Raw genomic sequence first — 15930 nt, forward strand, 5'->3', positions numbered from 1 at the left:
TATTTTAATTATGAGTAAAGGCTCTTACCTTTGGGAGGCGCTGCAGTACTCTCCTCTACTGTCTTGGCCTTGTTAGCTGCTCTAACAGCAAAGATTCTGCCATCGGATGTCCTGATGTAAGTCCCTAAAAAGTCAAAAAATGAATTATTTTCAGTTCACACTATGAGAAGTTGATTTAAAACAGATTAGTGTGATTTTTAAGGCAGGATTTTCCAGAATTGACTGCATATAAGGTTAAAGTTATAGTTTAAAAACCCAAAGGTTTCTTTTGTTTGCCATCATGTCAGACAAATATAAAAAGCAAATCCTCACATTTAAGAAGCTGGAACAGGAACCAACTGACTACAGCATAACAGATTTAAAGGACTGGGCTGTACCTTTTGTACCCCTGATAACATGGATACTTTCTCCAGCTGTGATCCTGGCCTGGACATCTATTGAGCTGTTGGTGCCTGGAATCACTATGTCTAAAAAAAATGATCAAACACAACAATTTAGGTTTATTCTAATATAAAACATCATTGATTATTAACAGAAATGGATTAAAAAAAGAAGATGAGATGGAAATCAAAACTAAAGAAAAATTCTATACAAGCACAATTTGCTCACCAGTAGTTGTGACAATTTTCTGTACGAACACTCCAGCTTTTTGCAGGCAGTTGACAGGGAAGCCCCCGTTGTTGGATCTAGAGGATTCACGGTCCGGAGCAGAACCTGCAGACGCCTGGCGGGGCATCATTGGAACTGGAGTTGACTGGACTGGTCGGACAGTGGCCAATGGTTTGTCCTCAATGCGAGTGGGAGGTCGCCTGAGCAGAAATTCATTTTTCTATTAGTCATTCGTTCTAAAGTGGGTTTAGATGTTATTTTTCCATGAGAAAATGAGAATTATTTCTTCCTGCTGACAAAACTTACCAGTTTCTTTGGCTGAAGGCAGGGATGTTAGTCAGGCTCTGGTCACTGGCGGGGTAATAATGAGCATAGGATGGGCGGGTGTATGGCACTGAAGCCCTTTTCTCCTCTTCATAGCCCTTTTTAGCTGCTTTCTTCTCAGCACTACTCAGCTTCAGCTCCTTGCGGTCCATCAGGAGGGACTCATGGGGGAAGGGTTGCTGGATGGGAGGAAGGAGAAAGGCTATGAGTGTTTCATTCTTCTTGGCAAGCTTTAATCATTCTTTCATTTTTAAAAATGAAAAATCTTGCTTGGTTGTGTTATGCTTTGGTCTAGTATAGTTTCCTAAAGTCTAAGTTAAAGATATTCACGAATATTCTAAAATCCAGGGACTTCTTGAATGTTGACTTATTGAGTAAGTGAATTAGAAAATTGTCACTGACGTCTGTTAAAGCCTTGTTAGTAATATTGATACCAGTCCTTGTGTTCAGCCTCAGACAACATTTCCTGCAAGCCTGTGAAGCCAACACGGCAAAACATTCCAATGTGTTCTGCTTTTATTTATGTCTAGAGGCTATTTAAGGACAGTAATGCCTAATTCCAATCCCCTAGTCACATCTCTCTGTTTTGCAAAGATAAGGTGGTCCATTTTGTTTTGGGGATCAAGGAGTAGTGGTCATCTAACTCTTCAGCTTTGGCATTTGACATCATTCACATAATTAGATGACCACTACTCCTTGATCCCTAATAGTAAAGGGGCACCTTATCGCCTGTCGTGTAGGGGCTAGTAGGGTTAGTAAGAGGAACTAGGATTGTGCTTAAGCCTCTTCTGTTCATCTACCTTGGTAATCAGGTGAGAATAGAGGTGCAGAGCCCTCTGCAGGACACTATCCATATCATCCTCTGGCTGCAGCTGAACCTGAGAGTGGTTCGGTTCCTCTTCCACAAAATGAAGAAGAGATTCTACTTCCCTCCTGGTGAAGGTCAGCACAGGATTCAGATCATCCACCACGCGATCTGATGGAAGGAGATGAGTAAACTGATTTTTGAAAAAAAATCTACTTTTGAAAACAGTGATCTAAAAGTAAGCTGAATACTGGAAAGGTTCTCTAACAAAATGAACTCTTTAAGAAAATACAAATCAAAACAACAGGATGCAATAGCTTTTAAAACAATGTTATGAAACTTAAGTGGCTCTCCTCTAACTCACCTGACATGCCCTGTTTGGAGATCTGGCGGTCATAGATCTTCTTCTCCAGTGTGAAGTCACACACAAGCCGATAGATGTGACAGGGCTTTCTCTGTCCATAGCGGTAGACGCGGCACACAGCCTGGGCATCGTGGCAAGGATTCCAGGAGGCATCGAACACCACCACACGGTTTGCTCCGATCAAATTCACACCCAGACAACCAGCCCTGAGTCCCAGAGAGGTCAACAACGAGGTTATGTCTTATTTCTGTTATTCTCAGCAGTTTAACATTTATTTTCAGATGTGTGTATATTGCTGAACGTGTGTGTGTCCTACCTGGTCGACAGCAGGAAGACCCATGCAGAGGTGTTGGCAGGATCGTTGAACTGGTTTATCAGTCTCTCTCTCTCCGAGGCTGTTGTGCTTCCATCCAGTCCTTTAAAAGACCACACAACCAGTAAGGAGTTACTATAGCACGCCGTGGTGAGTGGTAAGTTTATTTGCAATTTTATCTTAATCCAGCTCTTGTTGCCTTTGTTTTAGCTTATTTTATATGTTCTCCTTTAGTTTTATAATTGTCCACTTATTAATATCAGACAATTCTGGTAGCTTTACTTTATCAAATAACTTCATCCCTGACTGATTCGCTATAACTTCATGAGATCTGTGGATGCAATGATTACTTTATAAACAAAACTGAGGGAAAATATTAGTTTTAGATTAATATTGAACAGTTATAACTGCTTAATAAATACAGGCCATATTCCTCAAAATATTCCTAAAAAGAAACCAACACTACATCTGAACTATCCTGCTTGGAGATAAAATGACTGAAGTCTGACTATTATGAAAATTTACCAGCAGATGGCAGCACTAAATATAAGTCAATGAGAAAAGAAGCACGAGTGTTGAACCAAATATCTGTAGGTGGAAAAAGAAACTACTCCTAAAAGAGATTTATCAGTAAACCATTGCCAGAAGTTTAGATTAGCAAACTATTCCTCTCATGTACATTTTGTACAAAATATCCACAGTGTCTTGCCATCTTCCACTAAGCCACATCTAATTTGTCTCATACATCATCTGTATCTGTGCTTAAAACAACTATACTGTTCTCAGTAGTTTCTGAGGTAAACAACTGTTCTTATATATTTGGGTTAAATCACAGCAAATGATGACCTACTGTAATAGTTGAGGTTGCGGACCCAGTTTTGGTTAGGTCCTTCTTTGCAGGGGGTATAACGTGATGCAGGCACTGGTCTCTTGGCCAAGAAATCCTCAATCACTGTAAGTGTGGATAAACTCTGACTGCAAGAAAGAAGTTGAATAAGACATAGGACATGGAGATATAATGCAAAGTAGTATTCCAGCTAAATATGGCAGTACAACTAAGTAAACCTTAGTTTATGTTGTCTGATCCTTTACCTAAACACAAGGAGTTTGTCTCCCTTTCTGACACTCTCCTCTATGAGGTGGAACAGCAGCACCATCTTTGCAGAGTTCTCCAGGATACCGGGCTTGTAGTCACACATGATATCCTTTGCCTGACCATAGGAGAGGAGACGTCATAGAACTGCTTGTAGATCAGGTGAAGTGATGTCATGTAAAAGTTTCAAATCTCAAGTTAACACATACCCATTCATAAGTGATGACCTGATTGGCTCTCTCTTGCAACTGATTGAGACTCAGTCCACCAATAGGGTTTGGATTGTCCAAGTTCTTTGACTTTTGATTAGGCGCTGTGGGACATCGAGCTTGTCCTGTGGAAGTGATGTCATCAAGGTCCAAGTCCTGTTCACTTGCCAGATTTTCCTTCTGCAAGGCCTCATACAGCACATCTGGGTGGTTCCAAATCTGAACAATAGCAATTTGGTGTTGGATATATAAAAAGCATACTATATTAGAATCAAATCAAAGAGCAGTGTCTTAGTTGAATATTGGACACATGCTCTCACTTCTCACCTTGCAGCAGACACAGAAAGCCTTCAATGGGTTGAGGCTGAGCCAGCCAGTGTTTCCTGCCTCCCTAAAGCGGTTCATGAACTCTGTGTAGAGTGCTCTCTGCAGGGGAGACAGACGAACTAGGATCACATGCTCCTCCTTAGAGGGCAGTTGGTCCCTCAGGACATCATGGCCTCGCCTGGATTGAAGATAAGTTACAGTCAATATGTGCAAAACCTCATAAAAAATTTTAAAAATGAGGCATTGTTTAATAAATGTTTATCTTTTAATTCCATGGACAGAGATATTGACTCTTACCTCTGCACAAAGCCCTCAAGCAGGCTGTGGAGGACATGGCTCCTGTACCTCATCAGCTGGATGTCCTGAGACGTGCTGTCCACACACTGCCCGTTCAGAATGGGACGCTCAAACATGTTACTGAACTCCTGCCGTGTACCTGAAATGTATAAAAAACAAAAACAAAAAGTAAAAACTGTTAAACATTAAAAGGGAAACAAAACCTGTAACTGTTATGATGCCTAATGGGTGAAAGAAAAAAGAAATCACAGATATTGACCCATACCTAGGAAGTCAGGACGGACAAAGTCGACCATGCACCAGTACTCAATTAGGTTGTTCTGGAGCGGATAGCCAGTCAGTACCACACGGCGACGGGTCCTGATGTTCTTTAACGCTTGAGATGTGCTGGCATGACAGTTCTTGATGCGATGACCCTCATCACAGATCACAACATCTGGACCAGGCTGGGCCAAGGCTTTCTCAACACCTTCATAAATGACATGATTTTAAAGAGACTTTACACTGATGTTCTTATAGCCTATACCCTAACCTCTTATTTATCCACTTGATTTTCTCCCTTTGCTTTCCCTTCATAGTCCTGCCTCTTTTTCTGTGCAGCCAGGTGGCTGCTGTCTTTCCTTGTCTCACCAACCTTTAAGTAGTTCCTGCTGTTTGTCTTCTTCATCCAGGTCAATGACATTGGGTCCTACTGTTTTCTTGCTCCTTTTCTTCCTCCCAGCCACAAAGCTTTTCTTCAGTGACAGAAGGCGGTACATCTCATAGCCCATCAGCAGTACCCCACCATCCCGGGCCCAGTCCTCCACCACCTTGGCTCTTGTTGCTGTGTTCCTGTGTAGTGTAAGGAAGGACAACACTGGTAACTGCTTGTGTTTCCCAAATCTCATAATATTAACACTTTCTGTTAATACAGAGCAGCACCACAGTTTTTTTCTTTGTTCTTTCAGCAGAAGTTAAAATGTGACTATTTTATTCAGTTTGAATAAAACAAAGAAAAAATGGAAACAAAAGAAAAAAGAATGAAAGAAGACAATGAAAGAGAAAACTAAATTTACAGCATTATGATGTCTAACTCTAAGAAAGAGTTCATCATGTCACTGAATGGCTGAATCTGGAGGCTGCACTGATCTCGAAACATTCCTTCCATCCCTAATCCTAAACACACGCACATACAGAATATCCTTCCAGCATGAGCAGCTGTTGTGAAAAAGGAAACTAAAGAGGTGGAAGAGAGGACAAGCCAGAGAGGGATTAGGTGTACAAGCAGGCCAAAAGTGCAGCTTAGTCTTCTTTAAAAGACAGAAGGGAAGTTTCCTCACAGCTCTGAGATAACATGTGTGAGTGAGAAAGACAGCACCTGTAGGCTTATTTCAAAATCCCTTTTTAGTGCTTAAGTAAAATCTGTAATGTTCTTCTAAGAAAGAAGATGCCAATCTCCTTAGCTCTTTCATAAGAAGAGGTGGTCGGGTGAAAGGAAAAATCTACAGACTGTTTCCGTCACTCACTTGTGTTCATCGTTGAGGATGTGAACCTTAAATGCACGAGGTGTCACCAGAGTGGGGTCAGTATCGGGAGGTAACGCTTCAGAAGGAGGGACCCATGTGTTGAACTCTGACAGCCAGTTCTGTAACGTGTTCACCTGGAATAAAATCAGTAGGTAAATAATCTGGGTCAAAGTTTCATTTATGTTAGTCTTCTGGTGTCCTTGTTGTTTCTGTTTATCTTTAATAAGGTCATGAAATGATCAGTGAACCCAAAATAAATTACTTTTCTCAGTTTTGTACAAAAAATGGATTGCATCATTCATATATACCCTTTGCTAAGCTCTAGAAATAATCAAAAAGTTCCATCACAAAATCCACAGATACTTACTGGTACGATGGCGAGCACTGTGTGAGCTTGTGTGTGTCGGAAGAGGACGTCAATGAAGGAGATGACCTGGAGCGTTTTGCCCAGACCCATGCTGTGAGCAAGGATGCAACCAAATCCAGTACTGCTGCTGAACCGCTCCACTGACTCCACCAGGTTGTCGTACAGGAAACGGATTCCTCCAATCTGAAGAAGAAGCCAGTTAGAGAGTGAACTTTAGAGTCGAACAATATGATGAAACATACAGAAAGCTGAGAGTGATTTTAAGGTGAAAAGACACAAATGTGTGCGTATATAGAGGGAAAAAGCAATTACATTACACTGCAGAAGAAAGCCAGACAAAAAGCTAAGACATGAAATTTCAAAGCGAACAGACGGCAAAACGCAGATACAGTTGGTGCAAAGCAGAAGTGATATGTTAAGCTGTCCCTTCACCAAAATAAGGTCAGAAAAAGGTTCTTTTTACAGTATGTCTTCATGGCACAGCAAAAAATTCACAACAAAAGCAGAAAACTATTTGTACCTGGTGAGGTTTGACTGCTCGAGCCAGCTGTGGCAAGAGGAAAATGTCCTTTTCTGCAGATGGATGGTTCAGGTTGATCAGCACCCTGCCGTGACAGTCTGGTTGGTTATGGGCATCGTTGACATGTGCACTGCTTGGCTCCCTGTCTTCCTCATTAGTGGAGATGTGGCTAATGCCATCGTCCTCGCCTGAGCTCAAATCTATGACATCTGAACAGAGGGACAAGGGGGTAAAAGTGGAGCATTAGGAAGGTCCAAAATTTCAACCACTAACTCCTCCTCTACATCTAACTTTAAAAAAACAGATTTTTTTCTTTGACTGACAACTGTATATTAAATTAACCTGAACTCGTAGAGTTTCAAAAAAACTTTCTAGGATGACTATAAAACAGCGTATACTTCACACACATACACCATGTTAGGGGACTAATGTTTGGAAGAGGCAGCTCAAAGGTTGGCAAACATAAATGGGAAAGCGAACATTAGATCTCACCAAATATTTCAGCCTGAAGTGGACAGTGTTTCAAACTTTTCTAAACTTCAACTTGACACAGCACAGATGGTTTTGCAGTAATGCAGCACTTTTCTTTTTAGGTCTCTTATGTAATGGAATAAATATTAAAGACATTAGGTCTTACAAGTTTATATTTACTGCTTATGTGTTTAGCAAAGACGTTTGTTTCTGAGATTAACTAAATTTAAATGACAGTAACTTCTGGATTTTTGATTAAAAACACACACATTGCAGGATTTTAAAACCAGAATGTATTAATGAAAAAGTCTTTAAAAAGTATGACGAGCTAAGTTCTTGATGAAGTCTGAAAATAAAAAACCACAGAATAAAGAAAAAAAAACAACTAAAAAAAACAAACAAAAAAAACTGACAGTTAAAAAAACAGTTTTCACCACAATTTTATTGGACTTGATTCTTTTCGCATGATTGGGTAGATGACTTGTAAAGAAAAGTTATGAAAACTGCTGGCGTCACTCTGTGTGTGGGTATATTCGTGTGCATGTGACATGATTGAAATCCATATCTGATAAAAAAGAACTTCAACGTCATGGGTATCAAATGGTGAAAGTTACACAAGCTGGCAGCCTGCGAGGGCGCACCATGAAGAGACGTGTGTGTGCGTGTGTCAGTATGTTAGTATGTGCGAAAAAGAGGGAGAGAGCTTATATAACAGCGGTGAATGGCTGGTTATACAAGTAGGATTAGAGTGGAGGGGGAGACTGGTTATGCAACCCCAACCAGAAATGTCACTGTGCCACTGTGGTGCGGGTGTGTGTTCGTTATGTGTGAGCGTATGTGTGTGTTCTGGCTCATAACCAGGATTAGCTGGGTTTATTGCTGCCCAGACCCACTCTCATCTGCCCTAAAGACACCCTCTCCTTTCTTTTTTTTTCCCCCTCTCATTTTTGTCTTTCTCAGTGCTTTTGTCTGTCTCTTTCCTCTCTCTCCTTACTGTTTATCATGTATATTGCAGGTGTGTGTGCAGTTTGTCCTCACCATCGCACTTAAATCTTTGTATTTATTGTTGATTCGCAGAGTTGCTTCTTGTACGTGCGCCTTTTAGTGTAAGTGTGTATCTAAGCACTTAGGCGATCAGGGAACAGTACATGCTGTACTGTGAAGGTTTTGAATATTCTGATGCACATGGTGGCTAATCTACAAATACTATCCATTTAAAAACAGCCACACACACACACACACACACACACACACACACGGAAGTTAGGGGAATTTTGACCACAGCTTACTCAGTAATTGAGTTGAAACTCTTTCCAAAAACACTGTGCAGTCTGATAAGGCTGAAAAGAACTGACTTTTTATGGGAAGAGAGTATTAAGTAATCTATTTGTTTCTTATGAAATCAGCCACATTTTTATCGTTTTAACCGAGACAACAAGAAACATAAAGTGAGTGTTGAATGCAGAAGAAAGAACAGAGGGACTTTTTTTTTTATCTTTCCACTAATCCTTGTGTCTTCTCTTCTGACACAATTTGAAATGAATACCAGCCTACATGTCTGTGACTTTGAGCATCTTTTTAAGTGTCAACTGACCAGACCTTTTAGGGACAGAAAGCAATTTGAAATAAAGTGTGTAATTTAATAAAACCACGGTTGTTATTCAACTAAACTAAACCCCTGTTGGAGATGTAAGGTTTTCACTTGCCACAGGCAAACCACTACATCTCTGAGATGTACCCTTGATTAAGAAGCACTGGATGTGAAGCATCACTAGTGGGTTCTTTCTGTGAAACAAGATATTGAACTGGGCTGCTGTTATAATGAATATTAACCTGGATAAAAACATTTATCCTTAAAATCCAAATGCTTGCTAAAAACAGAAAACACATGCACACGTTCACATTTATTCCAAAGGAAGGTTAACCTTAGTTTAACAAACAAATTGAGGAGTTGCATTGTGGGTCTCTTGTTTGTAACATGTTTGGTAATTTCATAATTTCATAGAATATGCCCACTGATGCTCCTGTTACTAAGGCACCCAACGGTACAATGGAACACTTAGCAACATCTTAAACTGGCTGCTGTACTGGCAGCTTTATATGACAGCTTAAATAAAAAAGGAGGGCATGTTATGCCAAAGGAAATAAAAATACTTGTTCTTGAAAACTGGACAAAGAAAGCTAATCATTTTAACAATCCACAACAAACACAGTAAATGAGCCTCATGTAAAGTTGTTAAGATGCTTTATAATGTTACAATTTTCCCCAGAGGAAGATTTACATGATTGGAATTAAAATGTAATAAAAACAGCTTCTAATCTACAGCTGGCTATCCACTGTGTGAAATTTTTATGTGAAAGCCTGGTGCATCCAGTAGCTGCTAATCAGATCTCCACATGCTGCAGGCTGGTAAGTGGTGCTTTTGTGGTGGACCTTGATATCATTCATCTGCCTCTCTGGTGGGTCTCTATCTTGCACTGCAGCTGGACACTGATGTTTTCAGCTTCAATGTGAGCTTAACCAGCAACAGCAGCAAGTTGAGAACTGCTTAATTTGCCACTGCCAGACTCCTTGTGGCTGCAGAGCAGACAAACTACTAGTTTCAGCTGAGGCCCAAGATGGTGGACTTTATGTTAGAGAAGAGAGATATACTGGTGAAGCAGCTGGTGGCACGATTAAACCTATTTTTTAAAGCAGTTAATTACAATATATGGTTATATTTAATCTCATGTAATGAGATTTGGATTAGCTTTCAAGTTTCTGGATAATTAAAAAAATTCTTAGTCAAACTGTTCAACAGTTTGAAGAGAAGAAAAACATAACCGAAGAACGGTCCATCTGTCCATCATTAGCAAATCTGGACACAAAAATTGGAACAACTTTCAAGACTTTTCATAGATTTCCAAAGCAACTTAAGCAACATTAGCATCTACCAGTGGACAATTAAAGGTGTAGCCAGATTAATAAAAATAACCTCACAATCTGTCTGTATCTCCTTTCCCAACCTCTCATGGCTATTCAACAGAGAAGATCAAAGGCTGGTGGTCAGTCTGTGCTGGAGAACTGTATGGGCTGTTACTAAGTCATCAATCTCTTTACCATTAATAATTAATTTCTACTTTGAAAATACACCTGAATGGCACGACTGGATAGCTGTGTATCAGTCATCTTCATCTTTTTTTCTTTTTCTACATTGGATTTTTTTTTTAATCCACATTTTCACTTTCTCTTTTGAAAGTTTTTTGTTAATATCTTTATACACTTGAAATAATAATTTAACACATTTTATTTAAGTATTTTAGTTATTTACATGACGTTCTTCTAAATACAGAAAAAAGCCTGCCGAAGGAAACCGGTTAAAGGATGTTTTTTATACTTAGCAGCAACTGCAGCAGAAGATGATAAGTCATGAATCATTAAATAAAAGAAGGTAAAAACAGACATGTGTCTGTCTTAAAGCTGAATTTAGTAGATGTATTTCCTTACAAAGACATGTACTAATACTGAAGCAAAACTAATCTAAGCTGATATGAACCAGGCTGCCATTTTTTTTTATATGTGCCCATTTGACATGTGTGAGTGAGAGAGTGTCACCTGTTTTGTGTGTGTGATCTGTAGCAGCAGAGGTGGGTATTTCAGTCTTGCTGTCATCCTCGCTGATGCCCGTGCTGCTTGAGTCCAAACAGATGACATCCTGTCTGGTTAACTTTACGTCTTTCTGCGATGACACAGAGGCCGACGATGACGGGACATGCTGTGTAACATCGCCTGAAAAAGGGGACAGGAATCATAATTAGAATTACATGATTATATGAGTAATATATGATATTTGAATAATAAGAACAAAGAACATGGAGGATTAATAAGAGATGAAGAAGAGCCAAAGAGCAGGTAGAAAGGTAGTCAAGTTCTTGGGAAAATAGGAAACTTCATTAAGTAAAGAGTATACTGATGTCAAATATTTAGTGGATGCTCTTGGCAGTTGCAGCTGGATTTCTTTGTGTGGATATCCTCTCACCGGTTATGTATTCAGGCAGCAGTGGTACGGGAAAATCCTGCTTTCTTTGCTCCTCCAGACGTCGCCTTCTCTCTAGCTCCTCCTGCTGGGCGGCTTTGGTCACTGCTTCCAGCTGATGCTCCCTCAGTAACTTCCTACACAGATACAATGATATTTCTGCTGTAAACATATCTGCATATTCTATAAACAACAGCTTCCATATTCACTACAAGGACATAGCCTCTTCTGTATGTTTGCTTTTGTTGTGATGAAGAAATTCCCTGTAAAGCTAAAAAATTACCTGCCAGCACAAAAAAAGCAGACAAAGTGAACAGCTGGATGAGGCAAAACAGGTATAAAAGCTTAACATATGTTTATATTGTGGAGTGTCCAGTTAATATGTATAAGTATTAGCTACCACATTAGCAATAAGAGGTTATGCAGGGTTTGTGCTACTTGACATTCTGTTGATTGCCTCTAGTTACCTCAGTAATTTGATATCTAGTTAGTAACTAGATAATCTAATTTTTAGCAAGAAAACATTTAATATCACTGAGATTCTAAGACAAGCTAGCTGCTCTGTGCTTGCAGTAAAAACAATAAAAAGTAAAAATTCAAACCCCATTAAATTACACAAATCACACTAATCAACAAGAGAACGAGAGCATGGGAATTAAAGCCATATCTCGGATTCCTAACATGTGCTTCATATTGGCCTTAAAGACGCTGCACTGTAAATGCAGCAGCATTCCTGGGGTTGAGTTTTATTATGTTTACTTGCAGCCAGGAGGAATAAAGCTGGAGACTCAGCATACATATAATCAGTGACTGACTTCATTCAATTGGCATGTGTTGTAGAAGTTCAGAATTAGAGAAAGTTTTGAGGGTGAGGACAAAGGAAAGAAATATAGAGTTCTGATAAACTAAAGCTGCAATGCAGCAAACAATGCATGTCATTAAGATTATTTAGAATACAATAAGTGTTGAATAAGCAGAGTGAATGTTAAGTTTACTGTCTTTCAGCAGCAACATACTTTGAGGATTGTGTTGCAATCTCTGTCATTTCAAGGTTGACTGGTTGCTGTTTGACAAGCAGTCACAACTCCATAAAAACTGGTTCAAACTCAGTTTTGCTGTTTAAAGGTTGAGCATGCAAAAACACTGATTTAGCCTTGAATTTTGAATGCATTGATTTTCTGCTCCCATGTTCACTTTTCATTAAAAACTAGACAGAGACAAACAGACAACCAATGCTGCATGACAAAACATTAAAGCAAATGAACAGAAGCAGAAGAATGATGCAGAATAAGCTTTAGCTATGCTCCAACAAAGGACCGAGGAACACCCAAGCTGGATTTACGGTCGGTTACGGTGTAGCTGATGCTGGTGAGTGTGCTCTTACACTCGAGCGTAGGGGATACGCGTTGTTTTGGTGTCATGTTGCATTTTCTCCTCCTAATATGAAGGTGGCAGCAGGGGTGGTATCAGAGTTCTTTTGATGGTTCACTTCAGTTCGGTATGTATTTTCTGTTTTAAAACAACAGTGGCGTCCAGTATGGTTCAGTGTCTTTATTAGCTTATGGAAGAAAATGAAGAAATAATTCGATCAGCCTCTCATCAACTTGATCCATTGGGTGTTGTTTTTAAAAATAGCGGTTACCACACAAATTCAGGGAAAAAATCCAGAAATCCAGAAACTTGTAATCTCAAATTGACCAAGCATAAGGTAGTACTTCCTTGTAACCATCTGTGCAGCAGGGGTGCACGTCAGGTCAAGAAGAGGTGCGCGTCGTGCCGCCGTGGAGCTATACAACGCCTACAGCAGTGATGTAGACGCCTTGCGAATAAAAATCCAATGTCAGATGGAGGAGAAACAATCAACTCCTCTTACTACAATTAGAGCAAGTTTAGACATCCTCGACAAGATGCTGATGGCAGTATTAATCTGTAGCTGTAACTAGAAGATGGCCTGTTGTGGTGTTTTATAATGTTTTGGACATTGCTGCCCTGAATGCATGGCTTTTCTACCGGAGCTGTATCGATGCCAGAATGACCCGGCGTGCGTTCATTATTGAGCTCTTGACATGCGATAAAATAAATCAATCACAGCTGACATCGGCTTTTTTTTCTAAATGTTCCCTCTCAAATATTCGTTAAAAATACTTATAAAAAAATGATTTTGTTATATGTTTGTGATAAGTGAATGTTGTAAGCTAGTAAGTATTTGACATATTCTATTGGCAATACAATCCCAAAGTAATCCCACATGCTAATCAATTAATGAATTTTTGAAGCTTTGGCTATTTCCGAATGATTAAAAAAAAAAAAAAAAAAAAAAAAAAGATTAAAATGACCTCTGTAAACACCACCTTTATCATTTTTTTTCTTTTACGCTGAGTCAGCACGGTGTCAAAATGACGTCTATTCGTTCCAGGGAGTATTGGAATCAGTGGTTCTAGTGTTAAAAAAGGTTGCCTGGATCAAGGCGGTGATCCGGATCACCCCCAAAATCTAATCAGTTGTTCCTTATTTCATTTCAGAGATTTCCTGAAAATTAATCAAAATCTGCTCATAATTTTTGGGTTATGTTGCTAACAGACAGACAGACAGACGCTGACAATATAACCTCCATCTTGGCAGAGGTAATAATGAGAAAAAAGCTAAACTAAAGTATTATTACTGTGGAAATATTATCAGATTTTATTTTGATTGACCCCTCAGATGATTCTTAACTTCAGTAGTAAACGATACGTAATATAGCTTACATAATGTCATTAGAGGCACATGTGAAGCTTTAGGGGATGGGTTAACTGTTACAGATTATGTTGCTTTTTCTTAAGGATTCCTACTGACATGACAAGTGGACATCCATTTGAGACCATGTTTAATGTTTAAAGTGAAGTTGCTGACTTCAGTACCTGATGTTTCTTCTCATGTGAGCAGGTTTGGAGCTCCTCTTCTTGGTTCCTGCCAGGGTTGAGGGAGGATTGGGGCTTTGGCTTTCCAGCCTGGAGTGGGGTCTGGAAATGGACTGTGAAGGGGGTGGATGGGCTGGTGTCTCTGCTGAAGGTGAGGTAGATGGGGAAGGGGTGCACTGCCACACAGCCGGGTCGCCGCCCTGAGCCTCATTTTCGGAGCTGAAGGGGGCACTGTGGGACTGGTCTGTGAGGGGAAGACAAGAGTAAGACGGGACACAGGATAAGACTTCAGATTCTTATCGCCCACCATTCTAAATCTCATTTCCTCACTCCAAAAAGTTATGCTAGTACATTTAAACTTCAAAACAGCAGTTATCTTTGGTAAACATTTGTGCTGCAAAGTGAAATGAAAAACTGTGAGAACGAGCAGCGCAGTCAAGTGAAGAAGTTTACAACGGTGCTACTGAGAAAGCTTCTAAATCAGTGGTGGAGAGCCCTGGTCCTCGAGGGTCGCAGTCCTGCAACTTTTAGATGTTTCCCTGCTACAGCACACCTGATTCAAACAATGAATCACTATGTCAAACTTGATAAACTGTTGGATCCATGTGATTTTAATCAGGTGTGTTGGAGAAGGGAAACATCCAAAACCTGACGGTCTGTGGCCCTCGAGGACCAGGATTCCCCGCCCCCTGTTCTAGATCCATGTAAGTGAATTAGTGACAAACTGAAGTCTACTACCGAGTGCTTTAAGCTAATAAAGGAGGGATCTGCTGCAATATTAGATGGGCAGTTGAAACAAAAAATCTTGAAAACTGGGCAATACTATATTTTTGTAATTGTTTCAAAACCTTTTCAAAAGTAAAGCCAGTCCCCAACAACAGTGAACAATCTACTCACAAAACAAGAGCACAATAGCAAAACCAACATTCAAGTGCTATAAATTTAAATTTAATTCCCAAATACTGCTGATGATTAGACTAGTATGTAGGCTGATGAAGTTTTCCATTTTCAACTGAAGCCAGTCCAGTGAACAAGCTCAGCATTACTATATGATGTTTTATTTGTTTTGCTTTGTTTTTTAAATGATATTTTGTGATTATGATCAGAGCAGTGTCTGTTAATGAAGACAAAAGCAAGAGCTGGTTCTGGAATAATCCTAGGTCTGCAAAGTCACACCAACAAAGGCTTGCATAACAGGGTGTTTTATAATACTTGATGACTTTGGGGAAATGGAATAAACAGTATTTCACTGTTACAGACTAACACCAACAACCACATATATTACAAGCTTCTACATTCAGAACACTCCCTCTCATTAAGACTGTATAAATGTTTTAAAAGAATATTCTTTTTACTTGTTTTCAAAATTACTAATAAAGTTTCACACCTGTTCATAACTGTCAGTGAACACATGAAAACAAATCTGAATGAGCAGGTGATACAGAATACGCACTGAGCTCAGCAGCTGCCAAACATAACCCAATTTTTAAAATTTTAATCACTGTGGTCATAAAAAGTATTCTTGACAATGTCTGAATCACAAACACCTCATTACATAAGTCACAGACTTTTATGTCTCCCTTCCTAAATTAAAGAGCCAGAGTCTAAAATTCTAAAACACATCCATAAGTTTAACATCAAAGATTTATTTATTGTTTAAATGTTAAAATGTCACAGTATCTTTTTTACTTGTATTTAGTAGCATTTGTTGCCAAGCTTTAGACAGCTGTGAAATCATGCATTGTTTAATTAAAAAATAAACTAAACAATGCATGCTGCTGTTGTCAGCCAGCATCTGCGGGGAGCTGTT

At 39.5% G+C, this 15930-nt stretch overlaps 1 protein-coding gene across 6 annotated transcripts in view; it reads right to left on the reverse strand.

Annotated features, from left to right (window-relative positions):
* LOC121651426 (helicase ARIP4-like) overlaps positions 1–15930 on the reverse strand; it is a 66717-nt gene that overhangs the window by 5450 nt on the left and 45337 nt on the right. For all 6 annotated transcript variants that reach the window (XM_042003629.1, XM_042003632.1, XM_042003631.1 and 3 more), the window contains 20 exons: positions 14121–14364; positions 11224–11357; positions 10800–10973; positions 6734–6942; positions 6214–6396; positions 5847–5980; positions 4976–5172; positions 4607–4810; positions 4342–4480; positions 4045–4222; positions 3718–3936; positions 3508–3626; positions 3266–3390; positions 2419–2518; positions 2103–2308; positions 1734–1909; positions 916–1112; positions 610–809; positions 378–467; positions 29–124 (listed from right to left, as the gene is read on the reverse strand). In XM_042003629.1, the coding sequence (XP_041859563.1) occupies positions 29–124; positions 378–467; positions 610–809; positions 916–1112; positions 1734–1909; positions 2103–2308; positions 2419–2518; positions 3266–3390; positions 3508–3626; positions 3718–3936; positions 4045–4222; positions 4342–4480; positions 4607–4810; positions 4976–5172; positions 5847–5980; positions 6214–6396; positions 6734–6942; positions 10800–10973; positions 11224–11357; positions 14121–14364 (3324 nt within the window). The remainder of the gene's footprint in view (positions 1–28; positions 125–377; positions 468–609; positions 810–915; positions 1113–1733; positions 1910–2102; positions 2309–2418; positions 2519–3265; positions 3391–3507; positions 3627–3717; positions 3937–4044; positions 4223–4341; positions 4481–4606; positions 4811–4975; positions 5173–5846; positions 5981–6213; positions 6397–6733; positions 6943–10799; positions 10974–11223; positions 11358–14120; positions 14365–15930) is intronic.

Source organism: Melanotaenia boesemani, chromosome 13, assembly GCF_017639745.1.
Source record: "Melanotaenia boesemani isolate fMelBoe1 chromosome 13, fMelBoe1.pri, whole genome shotgun sequence".
Classification (NCBI taxonomy): domain Eukaryota; kingdom Metazoa; phylum Chordata; class Actinopteri; order Atheriniformes; family Melanotaeniidae; genus Melanotaenia; species Melanotaenia boesemani.